This window comes from Akebia trifoliata, chromosome 5 (genome assembly GCF_017979445.1).
Source record: "Akebia trifoliata isolate Shusen 1 chromosome 5, ASM1797944v1, whole genome shotgun sequence".
NCBI classification, from domain to species: Eukaryota; Viridiplantae; Streptophyta; class Magnoliopsida; order Ranunculales; family Lardizabalaceae; genus Akebia; species Akebia trifoliata.
The window spans coordinates 32,842,213-32,857,396 of record NC_141379.1 but is presented as its reverse complement, the minus strand read 5'-3'; the positions used below and the strand labels follow the sequence as shown (position 1 = coordinate 32,857,396).

Sequence of the window (15,184 nt, the reverse complement as noted above, 5' to 3'; positions counted from 1 at the left end):
TGAAAAGATGTTGGACGAAACTTTTGAAATCTGATTTTTTTTTATTTTTAAATACCCTCCTCAAAATCCTAATTTCTATCACTTATCATTTCTTTATACGAATCTTAAAATCATTATTTTTAACTTTTCTACCTCTCCTTCCTCTACAACTATGTTGTCAAAGTCTTTCCTTTTTCTCTTGTTTCGTGTTTGAAAATCCTATATTTTTATACGAATCCTAAAATCTTATATTTTTCAACTAGAAAATAAATGATTATTTATTATTTGAGTATTATCTTGTTAAAATATAATTTCTCAAGTATGGATTCAAATTGAAAACAATATTTTTGAAATATTTGATGTATTAGAAATTGAAATTAAATGTGAATAATTTCATTATGCATAATATATTATATTTTTTTATTAATAAATTATTAAAATTATAAAAGAGTATTATTGTCAAAATAGTATTATATTTTAAAATTATATTTGTAACTAGAAACTTTTAAAAATTTAAACAAGTAACTTTTTGCGAATAAGATTTTCGATCTCAGATTCCCGATTTCAGAAAACAAACTTTATACTTCAAACTCCGGACTCCAGAAGTGTTACCAAACATACCCTTAGGTGTTCGTATTAGATCGGCAAACTTCGACCTAGGTTTCAATTTCCGATACAACCTTTTGTGTTTTTTCGAATCTCCTCTTTGTCTCTGCAATTCCGCCATTAAAATCGAACCTTCTTCAGCTCCGCTACCATGAAACTTCGATACGCTATGGTTTGTTCTTCGAATCAAAATCGAAGCATGGAAGCTCATTCGCTCCTCAAAAGACAGGGCTTCGATGTCTGTTCTTACGGTACAGGAGCTCATGTCAAGCTTCCTGGTCCTTCGTTGAGGGAACCTAACGTTTACGAATTCGGTACACCGTACAAGCAGATGTTCGACGACCTGAGACGAAAAGACCCCGAATTGTATCCTTTTTCATCACTAATCAAGATTTCTTTCTTTCTTTCTTTTTCGCAATTTATTTGCATTTGGGGTTTTAATGGGTTTATTTTTTGTTTGTTGGGTTTTTTTTTCTTATTAATTCTAAGAGTTCTAAACAAATGTTTGATAATCGGTTTGGTCTTTTAAATTATTATTAGGTTCTAAAGATTTCATCTTTATCTTGCAAGATATATGGAATAAAAATTGAAACCTTGGAAACAAATATATTTTTATGTGAATTAAGGGTTTAGTTCTTTCTCACATTATATTTGAAGCTTCTCTTGTTGATTATGCAGAACTAGGTTTAGTTTCTCCATTTCGTGGCAAAAAGAAAAAGAATTTAACATTAAAAATAAAACATAAGGTCTTTAAATTTTTACAAAAAAGCAGTTTTAATTTTGAATTAGTTTTTTTTTTTTTTTTTTCTTTCAAAGAGTGGATGGCACACACACTGTTGATTGGGTTTGCAATGTTGACTATTCTTTGAATTTAAAGAAAGGTTCTTCCTTAAGATCAATATATAGATACAAGCGTAATGGTATCTTACCGATGCTTAAAAGGAATTCAAGTGTTAAACTCGCACCTCAACGTTGGCAAGAGAATGCAGCTGATGGTTGCTTTGATGTGGTATTTACATTCGAAGAAAAGGTTTACGATATGGTCATTGAAGGTTGATAAGTTTCTATGCCTATGCCATCTTATGGTGTTTATTTAGTCTGGATGATCAAGATTTTATTTCTATTGACATGTGAATGTTGACGGTGAAGGCTAGGATTTTATCATCCGATACCAGGAGGAATTTGTGGTTCTATTTGCTAGTTTTGTATCAAAAAGTAACTTGTTCATAGAGGCAGAGAAATCAACTCGATAGTAGGATTTGATTGAACCTCATTTCTCATGACAAACCTAGTAATCCTTAGCAAGACAGTGAAACTAAGTGACAAGATTTCTGTATGTTTAAGCATGAATTTACAAAAAATTTATTTCACATAATCTACTTTTCAAACCACATAAAACTTGCATTAAGTCTTGGCGTTTTCTTAAGGAGTCTGTCTCATCTTGGAAACTTCTGCGTATCCTTTTCCGAAGCATGATGTTGAGAAGGAATTAGATGCCTTTGACAAAAACCAAAGCTGTCTTTGTTAAGAAAACAGGGGCAATCAAACCAAGAAACAAATCGAAAACAAAAAACAAAATACAAATCACATAGAGAACACAATGATTTTTACGTGATTCACTCAAGATAGATGTACATCCACGAATCACACCAATTCCACTATGAAGAGAAAATTTGCAGTTACAGATTACACCCTTTCACTGAAAATAGATATATACATCCCTAGGAAAACCTAACTAGGGTTTTACATAATACCACCTCGACCGGTGGGAGGTGTGGCTTGATTTACAATACCTCTTTATTAACCAGTACCATCATGCTCCACAAACCACAACAGTCTTGTAGAACTGCCTAAACAAAATCTTGTGGGGGAACACATGCATGTTCACAAGATTAAATTTAAAGGGTAAGGTATGATGTATTTTATAAGTATAATAAGGTATGCTTTTATTTATCAAAATAAAATAAAATAGGTATGACACAAGGCACACCCACTGGTCAATGGTAGTGTACTAGAATAACGAGTAGAACTTAAAAATTGCTATGATGGAGATAATTAATGGATGCCAATTGCTTATTTAACAAACTGGCCACCTATCAAGCTAAACATGAAGGATATGTTTCACTTTGGCATTAAAACTGAAGAGAATGATAAATTGGTTTGTTATCCTGGAGAACTCTCTTTTTTTTTCCTCTAAAGCGAGCAAAAAAGGGCGTGGTTTTCACGCTGAGTTCAATTTTCGTGTAAGGTTATAATTGCTACCATACTATGTTGCATGGATTCTTCTATACAGGGGATATGCCCATATCATTATGTGTCAGATTTCAAAGTTTTATAGAATTTATGATATGTTACAAGTTCTACTTTTTTCCTATAACATATCAAGTGTAACTGTTTTTAAATTAATTTATGCTTTTGTCTATAGACAATATGGTATGACACATCATCTGCATGAGCCCTTTTGCACCATTCGACTCTACCTTGAGCCACTTCAGTCATTGCATATGTCCTCAGTGGCACCATTGTTGGTCTTCTTCATAAATACCCAAACCATCATAATTAACCTTATTTTATCTCTTTTGGGAGATAGCTCTCACATCAGATGGCAACTAGTACTTATAAAGTGCCAAGTCTTCAATCTAATTAATATTCTGATCACCTTTTAGTTGAGCCTACTATAGGCTCCATTTAGATTTTCTATGCTGAATATCTGTTTGCTTTCTAACATCTATAGAAGCCTCCCACAGAGAAAGCAGAGAGAGTGCAATATGTCCGCAAGGTCACTACTTATGCAGTTCTCTACTTTTAGAGACCATGCTTTGTTCCTTAACTCTATTATTATTATTATTTTAAAATTGTTTTTATCTTGGCTCATATTTATCGAGAAAGAGATGCATAAAAAGGAGGTTCTGAAAAACTCTTTTGCTTAGAGCCATGACCACTAGTGTGTGTAAATTATGCAGATCTTCACAATAGGGAGCATGTTTTGATGAAAAGCGTTCTGGTAATCAACTTGGATGTTAAAGACAACCACGAGGAGGCAGCCGTGGGAGCTAGGCTTACCTTTGATCTATGCCAAGAGGTTTTTTCTATTTTTTTTTCTCAGTACACTATAATTTTATATTTAGTCATGATTTTCGGACGCCCCCTCTGACACCCCCCCCCCTGATGATGTGGCATGGGCTAGAACCATAGATTTTTTCCCTTGAGATACACAAATGCGTATCCTCATAAATACGTGCAGTTGTGTATCCCGAGGAAAATAATATATGGTTCTAGCACATGCCACGTCAGGGGGTTTGTGTCGGAGGGGGTGTCAGAAAATCATTATTCTTTTATATTTATGTGTTTATTAATGTTGATCACAATGAACAGCTCGAAGCAGCTGAGTCATGGGAGGATATGATTGATGACATTGTTACCGCATTTGAGAGACAGCACAGGCGAAAGATTATCTACAGTATCTCCTTCTATTAAAAGATTTCATGGGCCCAACTAATGCCACTACCTGTACTTGATTTGGGTCTTACTCTGTTGATCATCATTCAATCTGTAAACTTGTTGAGAAGATGATAAAAGTAAATTTGATTACAAGTTGTGGTCAAGACTTCTCAATTCTCAAATAGGATTTTTTTCTTGTTATATAAGGTTTTGATATGTACCTTCAACGCCATTTTAATTGATTTTTTCTTTTTTTTTAGTATCTTCTTTTTTTTTTTTTTGTCGCTTATCGTCGGTATTCTACCCTTCAAGTGAGACTAATCCCAGAGTCATACGCTGGTCTGGTGACCCCAAGGAGTTCATAGCTTCGTGGGTTCGAACACTTGACCTACCTTTGCAATGAGGCCAACCCTCTTGGGTTCTAATTGATGATGATATACACAATATAAATAAATTTCATATATTTAAACAAAATACATAATTAACAAATGTTTTCATAGTTTTTGGATGGATTGACCTAGAACCAGTCCAAATAAGTTATCAAATTGGATCTATTTGTTTTTAATGGATTGAGCTTGATAGCTCTAGAATAGAGGACAAAGTGCCAAGCATAGGAGTAGAGCCATGGATGGAGTGGAGAAAACAAATACAGTGATGGTATGCCGACAAAGAGAGAACGAATCCTATTGTTTGAGCTTCAAAGATGTCATTGCTCATTCTTCTTCTTCTTCGCATCTCGAAGGGTTCCAATGAGGGTTTTAAACTTATCTTTCTTGTTTTTTTCACCTTAGCATCTTAAAATTCAATCGAGTCAAAGCCATTCATATGAGAATTTTCTTGTGTAAAACTTACGGTTCACTATGTTAGCACCTAATCATTTTTGCAATGTTTAGTAGGTACTTACAGATCTTATATTTAGAGATTCAGTACTAACATATCAATGGATGTTCGGTAAGTGCCTAACAATCCTATACATGAGAAAGTTTTGTTCAGTGAGTACCTATTGAATTGATTTTGTAAGAAAGTTATGTTTGGTAGATACCTATGGAATCTGTTTTGTAATGCTCAGTGTATATATATCAAATTCGTTTTGTAATATTCGGTAGATATCTATCAAATCCACCTAAACATGTTCGGCTTGAACCTATCGAACAAAATCTGTCAAAAAAATTTGGGTCTTTCAATATAAAATCGTCATTTTAAATGGTTTAATAGTGGTTATTTATTTATTTATTTTTATTTAAAATGAGTGAAAAGTACTCTATTAAAAAGAACGGTCAAGATGACCAAAACCCAAGCAAGAAAACAAATTAAAGCTAAAAAGCAAAACTCAAGGGCTAGTCAGTCATACGATTACAAGTCAATCTCACCTCTCAAAAAAATCCTCAAAAAAGATCCCTTTCGCTTCAACAAAAATTGAACTCCAATGGAAAAGGAGGCCCAAGATGTCTATGGTGATCTCATGTTCTTCGCACTCCCTAGCTTCCTTGGTGATTAAAATGCAAAAATAAAAAATAAAAATAAAAATAAAAATAAAAAAAACCTAAAAAATTAATTTCTATTGATTCAACTTCTCATAAAACTCAAAAAAGAGGTGAATATGAAAAGAAAGAGAGAGTGAAAGAGAGAGACAAGAAGAACAACAATCATCGGGTTAATCAACTTATTATTTAGAACGGATTTTAGTATACAACCTTTGATTTTCTTCGGTTGGTTAAGGTGGGTGTAAAGACTATATTCATAAGGGTAAAAGTGTAATTTATAAAAAATTTAAAATATTTTAACTTAATGTGACCACAATGTGCAAATAGGAACCTCCCTTTTTAGTATTTGAAGAAAAGTTTAACAATCGGGATTTCTTGACACCCCCTCTAACATATGCCCTAGTATACGCTCCCTGGGGTGGACTAGAACCAAAGATCTTTTTCCTCAAGATACACAACTGTATATCCCCATGAATATGTGTATTTGTGTATCCCAAGAAAAAAGATTTATGGTTCTAGCGCATGCTGCATCAAGGGCGTCAAAAATTCATTATTCAAAGTTTAAATCAATCTAGGACTTGACTTTACCAATCATAAGTCTCTTGTTTTTAAAGCTGTTATTGGCACCTAAATTTTATTTATTACACTCCAATTAAAATAATAAAAATTAGTGAATGATTGAGAATAAGTAAAAATTGGGGTGCCAATAGTAATTCTCTCAAAAATAAAAAATAAAAGGTTAAATCTTTATTTTTTTATGTTTAGAATTTTATATGAGCCAAATAATATTTGTAAACAACTACTTAAATTATTTTATATGATTGTCATAATGTTTTATGCTATTGAGATTATAATTTGAACTCAACAATTGTAATCTTTAAAGAGTATATTTTAATCTTGAGAGGTGTTGGGGTGACACAGGATTTACTTTGATTCTCACAATTCTTACATGGAATGTGCACATAACCGTAGATGTGCACATCAAGTTAGAATTGTGAGAATCGTAATAATTACCTTGTGTCACCTCAGCGTTAGTGTTTAGTCTTTAACTAGGAGTGATAAACAATTTAAGAAATTATGATTAATAAGTAAAAGTTGGGGTGCCAATAGCTCTTTTTTCGTTTTTACTTTTTATTTTTTCATTGTTGGGCCCAATAAAAAATTTAACACGATATTATAGAGAAAAACATCAACAACTTTTTTTCAGGAATACAGCAAAATGTTTCCTCCTCTTTTAAACTCATATTATAAAACAAAGAGTCGCGAAGGAGAAAGTTATTGCAGTTTGTTCAAGATTCTCTAGTTCTGTCGTAGAAACATTGGTCGCAGTTCTCTCGAAGCCAAACCCTAGTTAAAATCCCCTCTCGTCTTTGCAATTAATCCCCAAAAGAGAAGGAAAAAAAGGTGAAAAACCCAAATCTCGTTTTTTGTTCTTAGTTCTCTCAAATTTTGTTATACTTCTTTTACTTTCAGACTTTTTGATCAGTAAAATTCGCAGTTTAAGGGTTTCAATTTGTTTAGAAAAAAGTAATCGAAGCGAACGCGTTTAGAATTGGTTGTCTATCGAAGTGAATTTAGTTTTTTGGTTCTGATAGATAGCTTGCACTTGTTTTTGTCACAGAAATTTGTTCATTGATTTGTTGTTCTCTGTTCTTTTTGATTTATTTGTTCTTAGAGTAGTTCTTGCAGTACTTTTATGATCCATTGTGTTATCGAAAACCCTATAATTCCATCTCTAAAAGTTATTGATCTTGTAAGAAACTGTTAGGTCTTTCTTTGGCATCATCGATTTTTTTTTTTTTTTATGTATTATTTTTCGTTATAATTTTGTTTTTTATTGTTGTCCTTGTAAATGTCTCAAGGTTTCTTTTAATAATACAGCTCACTCACTCCGATTTACCTAAGAAATCCTCAACAAACAAACCCCTTAAATTCTTTGAAGAAATTACCCCGAAAAACAGAAAACCCATAGCTGAGATTATGTCATCCTGCACAGATTTCATTAGATGTTTTTTTTTTTTTTTTTAATTGTTAGAAGTAAATTATAATCTTTATGAAAAATATCTGACTATGTAATTAAGAACTCTAGAATTTAGTGTGTTTATAGATGCTAAACAAGTCAGATCTAAACAAAGATGCTGTTCTCTAAAATATTTAGTATGTAAAATTAGAGAGGGCAATAGATGATGATGTAAAAAAGAATTGTTATCATTATAAATAACATGCCTTTTCCCAATTATTTGGGGTTGGGAACATGAGTCGTGCTCCATCATTCAAGATTCTATCTAGACCCACATTCTACTAAGGTTTGTGTCTGCATCCTTTTATGCTGTCAGTCAAGGACGGTTTAGGCATTCCCAAGATGGTTCTCGCTCTTTTAGAACCCCCCCCCCCCCCCCCCCTGTCTCCCTTCCCGGGCCTAATAAAAGGATGAACCCCCATATAGTTCACGCCAGATATCACCATGTAGTACACTCTTTCGGTCACTGGCCCCATGAACTTTCGGTCCATGTCTCGGTGGACCTTCACATAACCAAAAATAAAATAAAAAATCAAGTTTTTCACCCATATTTCCAGTTCATGGTGAAAATGCTAATAAGTCACGGATTTGCGTTATGTAAAAGCATTCATAAGACATGAAAGTAAGTTTGAGAGTTACTGATATAGACATGGAAATAGAGTTAGAATTGGGAGGATTTATTGTGAGAAGTCTTTTTCTGTGGTTTGTTTACAAGGCTCAACAATTTAGCTTTCAAGAAGTTTTTGCAAGAAAATGCTAGGAGAAAATCAATGGGTCAGCGTTGTAGTGAGATTTTGAAAGGAACACAGGGATCATGAGGAGGACTCATTGACTTATTAAGTGTGTTGGAAGGGCAATCGTTTTGGTTTAGTGGGAGGACTCACACAAGCATATGGACACCGAAAATGCATATTTCCACCTATCTTCCTTGCTGCTCCTGCTTCTATCAAGTGTTTCAAGCTAGCTAGGAAATGTGTAAATGGTTTCCAAAAATCAATGGAGATGTTCGTTTTGTCTCCATTTTGACATCTTGAGTAAGAGGAAAGTATGAGAGTAAGCGATTTTAAATTTTGATTCTTTGGTTTAAGATGAGAATCTTGGTTGGAGTTAGGTATCTAAATTGTATTATGTTGGACTCAGTTCCTGCGATTGGGCTAAAGTTGGGGGTCAGCTAAAACATATTCTTTCCTCAATTCGTTTTTGTATAAATTCATGTCTTCTATTAGTTGAAATCTGTTCATTTAGATCAAGTAACAGTTTTCTACTAAAAAATGATTAATTAGTTATGTTATTGTTTTATTGTCATTAAACCAGAAATAGCATAAATCTCGTCTTGGAAGCCTAGTCTAACAACAATGGATCATCATCAAGGGCATGGGCAGCCCCAAATGCCATATGGTGCAACCCAGTATCAAGCTAACCAAATGATTAGGCCCTCTCCCTCCGGTCCGTTTGACACATCAGGAGGAGGAACTATGCAGATTAGCGGTCAGCCTACAGCCCAGCTTGCTTATCAACAGATCCACCAACAGCAGCAACAACTCCAGAATTTTTGGGCAGATAAGTGCCTAGAAATTGAGGAGACAACTGACTTCAAGAACCACAGCCTACCGTTGGCAAGGATTAAGAAAATCATGAAAGCAGATGAGGATGTAAAGATGATCTCAGCTGAGGCTCCAGTAATATTTGCTAGGGCCTGTGAGATGTTCATCTTAGAGTTGACACTCCGTTCATGGAACCACACGGAGGAGAGCAAACGAAGGACACTTCAAAAGAATGATATTGCAGCAGCAATCGCAAGGACGGATATCTTTGACTTCTTAGTTGACATTGAGCCGAGGGAGGATCTTAAAGATGAGGTCCCAAGTGGAGGGACCATGCCGGTTGGAGATCTAGCTGACCCACTCCCTTACTATTATATGACCCCTCAGCTTTCAGCCCAACAGTCTCATCATCCTTACTTGACTCAGCAGGTGTACCCGCAGTCGCTGCAGCATCATCAGCAACCACCGGCGGATTCTTGAAGCAAGAAAGTGAGTAGTGGTAGCCAAACAAATTGAGAGGTTCATGACTACATAACTTCATCTTTATGGTTTATACTTTGACATGTTAGTGAAGGGAAAAATATAGGCTTCTTTTGATTTCATGTTTCGTGAGAAATACTTGGAAACACTTTCTCTGTTATATTTTTTTCTCACTGATCATATGGGAATTCACTATTATGTGTTGCAAATTTTTTTCCTGAATCTCAGGTCAAGGATGCAGGTTCTGATTGATGAAAACAATTTCTTTCTTCTATCATTTCAGTCTCTTCTGTATGGAATTGTGGTACTGCCATTTGTTTCTCTGCACTATCAAAAATGCATCACAAGGAATTAAGAAAAATTAAGCGCTGGATTAGATTGTGTCATCTTTCTTTCAAAAAAAAAAAAAAATTTGAATTTTTTTGCATTCAATAAGTTGCATCTTTGGTGTTATAGCATACAATCTGCATATATATTTATATACTAGAGTTCGCCCGTCCCTACGGCATGGGCGCATCCTCTTTGGGATTAAGGGGGGTAAAAGTGTAAAAAATTGAGGTTAAAGGGTAAAAGATGAAAATCAACATTGTGGGTTAAAGGAGTAAAGAGGAAATATTGTAAAGTTAGGACCCACAAAAATATCCATTGATGAGTTTTAAGACTGAGCATGCTATGCTGAGAGACACAAGGATCCACACCACCTTGTCGGAGAATGATGCGATCACATTGAACTCCACTATGAATAAACTTCATCAAAAGCCCATCCATGTGTGTGTGGGGGGGACTAATCACCGAGTATGATGGTTTTACATTACATGATCTATCGGAAGTTTTAACAATGGCTAATGGTAAATGCGATCTGTACACCAATGATGTAGTAGCAAGGGCACGGAATCATACATCTTTTTTCCTTTTGAAAGCATTATTATTTTGAAATCTCATCCGATCCACCAACGAGACCAATAATAGACAAGTCGTCTCAAACATGGTGTTTCTTAAAAGTTAGACCATTTTGTCTCATTGTTGACTGAGACGTTTTAAGCCGGGTAGATTTAAAGTTCATATAGCTATCTGTCGGGTTGATTTTAGCCCGTTTAATAATAGGATCGGGTTTCGATTTTGAATTTAGGTCTGGTGGGTGGCCTGACCCACTATATTATTTTAAATACAATATATAATAATTTTATTATAAATTAATAATGATTCCTTTACCGTCACAATATCTTTGAAAATGGATTTGACCCGACTAGTAAATGGCCTGAATGTAGGTGGAAGTGGACTGGACTTCCACTAAGGTTTTGTTTTTGTTTATTAAGCTCAGTCCGATATTTAGATGGGTTGGGTTAGTGCCTAATTTTTTTAACCCGGCCTGAGCCCGACCCTGCCTGATCCATTGATAGCCCTACCTATCTCCATGCTTTCTATTCTCTAAACAATTCAAAAATGACTTAAATGTCCAAATCCAGTCTTTTTTTTTAATGTGACAGTCATCTTTAACCTTTATGGTAAAAATTATATTTAATCTATTCAAATTCATCTACAATCCATCATTCCAAGTTCCAACCTTATCTTAGTCTATAATCTATAAAACCATTGGTCTTTCTACAAATTTTCATTGTCTATTTGTCTAAAAAATATTATTTTGTGTTTTTAAGACTTTAAGTAGATATAATCCTTAAGGTGAAGATGAAGATAAAGAATTTTACATGAGAAAATAAATAAAAGTTCAAGATGGATGGAATGAGATGAATCTTTAAGAAAATATAGAAAATTGGTGGATAAAAATCTGATCAAACAACACTGTAAATTCGTAATTGAACAATTAGATGATTTGTAACAATTTTTTGTAAAAAAATCTTAACTGGAATTAAGGGTTTTTTTTTTTTTCATAAGAAGTAATTTAGTAAAACAAATGATTTTTAATAATAAAAAAAAAATATTTATATTTTTTGTCAACCAAACACCTACAAAAAAAATTTTAGAAGAAAAAAACGCACGTGCCATGCAACATGCTTAGGATTTCTCTAGAGCTAACGTACGTTTGTAGTCTTAAAGGACCCCAGCAAAGGAATTTATTTCTAACAGTCCCTAAGTTTTAGACGGTAGTTTGATTTCTATTTCTTAATGGTCTCTCATTATTGGTGAACTCACCACTTTTTTATTTATTGTTGAGTTTAATAATAAATAAAAAGTTGTGAAATTGACACTATTAAAACTCACCGAATTTTAATTTTCGAGCTTTTTCAACTAAATACATGGTAAGATTTTATCGATTTTCATCAAAAAATTAAGGAAAAAGTGAAAAAAAGATAAAACTTTTAAATATTTGAAAAAATCCTTGAAAATGGCTTCTTCTAAATTTTTAAATCCTTTCTAATGGAATGGAGTCTCTGAAACTCAATTTGAGATGTCAAAAATCTTTAAAAAATAAATTAGATGAAAACAACGAGTTTGAACAATTAGAGCATTCAATCGTGAGAAATATGAGAGATGAGGTTAAGGAATGTTAGGAAAAGAAAAGTTTACTTAGGGTATGTTTGATTGCATGGAAAGTCACTTTCCATGGAATTTGAAATCCATGGAAATTTAGTTGTGGAAAATAGGTAGGGTTGGAAAATCAAATTCCATTGTTTGATTTCACTTGGATAAAATCATGGAAAAATATGAGAAAAAATAAGAAGAGGAGAAGGAGGAAGAAGATGACGAGGAAGAAGGAGGGGGGGGATGTGGCGATGAAGGTGGCGGCGACGATGGCGACTGCGACGGCGACAATGACGGCGACGGTGGTGGCGGTGACGATGGCGGCGACGGAGGTAAGTGAGGAAGATGGGGGAGAACGTCGTGGTGGTGGTGGCGGAGGAGGTGAGGGATGAAAAAGAAGGAGAAAAAGAGAGAGAGAGAAGGTGGTCGGAGACGGCGACGGCGACGGCGATGGTGACGACGACGATGACGACGACGGCGATGTTAGTGTAATGGTGGTGGTGGTGGTGGTGATGGTGGTAGGGAAGAATTGATGATGGAAAATATGATTTAGTGGACTTTTTGAATGGGGTGGAAAATGAATTTCCATTTTCATGTGCAATCAAACACTTGAAAAATGTCATTTTCCATGGAAATTGATTTTCCACCCTATTTTCCATGTGCAATCAAACATACCCTAAATGGACTGTTAAGAGACCACCAAAAACTTATGAACTATTTAGAAAAAAATCCCTCCATCAGGGTCTTTTATGTAATTTTTCCTACTTTTTATTCCGGCAGAAACATTGCTAGGCCAACAAGAGAGCAGCTAACATGGATAGAATCGAATCTCGACTTCTCCATCAGAAAATTCGCTAGCCTGGATTTGTTGGAAAGACAACGGGAAAAAAATCGACTTTTTTTTTTTAGAAAATTATTTCACTTGGGTAAGTGTGGAAAATATTTTCCAGAATCAATCTTGCGCAAACAGTCCTACCACTTAATAAATACTTTGTCATATCAGCTTTTGCATCAAAATATCATAGCCACTGATTTAAAGAATTTTAATAAAAACTCCACCAACTTCATGACTCATTTTGGATGATTGATGTATTAAACATACATATATTTTTGCTATGCCACTGATTAAGGGTATGAGACAACTCCATCAACTTCATGATTCATTTTGGATTCCAACCCAGGAGCGTCCAAGCATCCTAGACTTTATTTTTGAGTTTTCATCATTTTATTTTTTTCCAGATTTTCATGCAAAAATCTTCAATCCTTCAGTTGGTAAAATATTAGTTGTTTAGTTTGTGATATTTCAGATTGGATTTAATGGTAACAGTTGTGGTGGTGGTGGTGGTGGTGTTAAGTAGTATTCAAGCTGTGCTTCGTCCCACGTTTGTACATGTTGGGTTTTTCATTCAGAATGTTTTCTAACACTACCTTACTCCTTTTTGGATACATAAATGATTTACAAGATGTCAACCTCATGTTATATCTCTCAAAGATCGAGTCTGAAATTGCCTAAGAATGATATTTTTTTTTATAAGCAAGCAAAGATTTCTATTATGAAAAGAGAATTTCTATTGTCAAGGGTTTGGGAGCATGGTTTTAAAACTCGTCTGAGACCGAGATGTATCATCCGAGTTAACTTGGTATTGGAACTAAACGAGACCAACTCACAAGTCATTTTTTTTATCGAGATTTAATACCTCACGTTCAATTTTTTAATTTTTTGAATAAGACGTATCAAACGTACTAGAAAACTCATCCGAGATGACTCGATATCAGGCCTGAACGATACGAGATGCAAAACCGAGTTTTAAAACCATGTTTGGGAGACCCAATTAATCACCAACAAATGCCTAAGAATGATATAGATGTCCCAAATATATCATTTAAATCAGTTAGTGTTCATTTCGAAAATTTATTGTGAACTTCAGAATTAGTCCTAAGCGTGACTTATAAATTACAGTTTTGTCATATTTAAATGATTAATCTCCTTAGAAAAGTCTTTCGTTCACTATTTTAATTGTCTTAACTCTTCCAAGTTTCAACTTTCAAAATCCAAACGAAAAAATAAAGCTTTTTTTCTTTTTTCATATCAATCTTTGATTGATGACATGTGGTCATGAAATGTGACAATGTATGGTCCATGCTCCATCAGTATTTAACTTCGATCTTAACTTCCTTTTCCCCACATATCTAATCTAGAAGCAAAAAATATTTGTCGTTGTTTTCTTCTTGCACACCCATTCATCTTGTGAGATATATGAATTTTTAAGGGAGTATCAAACTGACAAAGAAGTGAATTTACCACTACGAAATTCAATCGATGTGTTGTTTTTCTCCCAAATCTCAAACAAAGTTTAACTATGCAACTCCATCCCACATTTTAATACAAGCATCGCCGACCGCTCCCTACTCACCCAATGGGTCCTCTTGCCACACATTACTCTCCCTTCCAAAGAAACCAACAAATTGCTTCGCGATTGTTATCGTAAGTTTGTAACTACTATGGTTTCTTTTAAATTAATAAAATAAGGAGTCCATTTAATTTCCTACAAACGTTTAGAGAGCGTCTATTAACTGACCAACTTTTACTACTAACACACGGGTGGAGTGAGGATTTTCCCCATATGAGGGCAACTAAGAGTAGAAAAAAATTGTGGAGAGTGAAAAAAAAAATTGTGGAACAATTAAGAGTGGAAAAAATATTTGTGGGGACAATTAAGAGTGAAAAAAAATATTTGCGGAATAGTTAGGAGTAAAAAAAAATTTGTGGGGAAAACCAAGAGTGAAAAAAAATTTGTGAGGGCAATAATAGCAGATATTTTAATCTGCTACAGTAAATTTGCCCTACCTAACACATGAATCTATATTTATAAACAATTGTTTAATCTAGAAAGGATTCTTGTGTTGTAAGTAAAAGTTGGTGTGCCAATAGAATCTCTCAAATGTTCTTTTAAATTTTATTTCTTGAAGGCCATCTTTGTATTTATTGTAGCTGTCTGGTACTAAGTATGTATAGGTTTTTCTAGGGATTTAGCTTCTTTAGGAATATCCTTCCATCTCGACCGTTAATCATTGGGTTCTTGTTAGTGAGCAGTGGATCCCACTGTCACGAATCACTATGTAATTTTCTTTTAATCAAACAATAACTC

General features: G+C 34.2%; 2 protein-coding genes across 3 annotated transcripts; both read left to right on the top strand.

Moving 5' to 3' along the window:
- The first annotated feature begins 544 nt into the window (after positions 1-544).
- On the top strand, positions 545-4,283 carry LOC147402322 (Ssu72-like family protein). Its single transcript, XM_086443934.1, has 4 exons — positions 545-951; positions 1,492-1,637; positions 3,549-3,667; positions 3,961-4,283. The coding sequence occupies exons 1-4, from the start codon at positions 737-739 to the stop codon at positions 4,060-4,062; spliced, it is 582 nt and encodes a 193-aa protein (XP_086300060.1). The 5' UTR covers positions 545-736; the 3' UTR covers positions 4,063-4,283.
- Positions 4,284-6,766: 2,483 nt separating this feature from the next.
- Positions 6,767-9,879, top strand: LOC147402321 (nuclear transcription factor Y subunit C-4-like). 2 transcript variants are annotated; one of them, XM_086443931.1, is made up of 2 exons: positions 6,767-6,914; positions 8,845-9,763. In XM_086443931.1, exon 2 carries the CDS (start codon positions 8,886-8,888, stop codon positions 9,552-9,554), a length of 669 nt encoding a protein of 222 aa, XP_086300057.1. In that variant the 5' UTR covers positions 6,767-6,914; positions 8,845-8,885; the 3' UTR covers positions 9,555-9,763. The 2 variants fall into 2 exon arrangements, with proteins under 2 accessions (XP_086300057.1, XP_086300058.1); XM_086443932.1 differs by lacking the exon at positions 6,767-6,914 and adding an exon at positions 9,783-9,879 and having other exon boundaries at positions 7,534-9,593.
- The last annotated feature ends 5,305 nt before the right edge of the window (positions 9,880-15,184 follow it).

Excerpts from the sequence above, each read along its gene's own strand:
- LOC147402322 (XM_086443934.1), top strand. The coding sequence starts at position 737 with ATGAAACTTCGATACGCTATGGTTTGTTCTTCGAATCAAAATCGAAGC. Across the intron at positions 952-1,491 it reads AGACGAAAAGACCCCGAATT|ATACAAGCGTAATGGTATCT; the intron begins GTATCCTTTTTC and ends ATCAATATATAG. Across the intron at positions 3,668-3,960 it reads CCTTTGATCTATGCCAAGAG|CTCGAAGCAGCTGAGTCATG; the intron begins GTTTTTTCTATT and ends CACAATGAACAG.
- LOC147402321 (XM_086443932.1), top strand. The coding sequence starts at position 8,886 with ATGGATCATCATCAAGGGCATGGGCAGCCCCAAATGCCATATGGTGCA.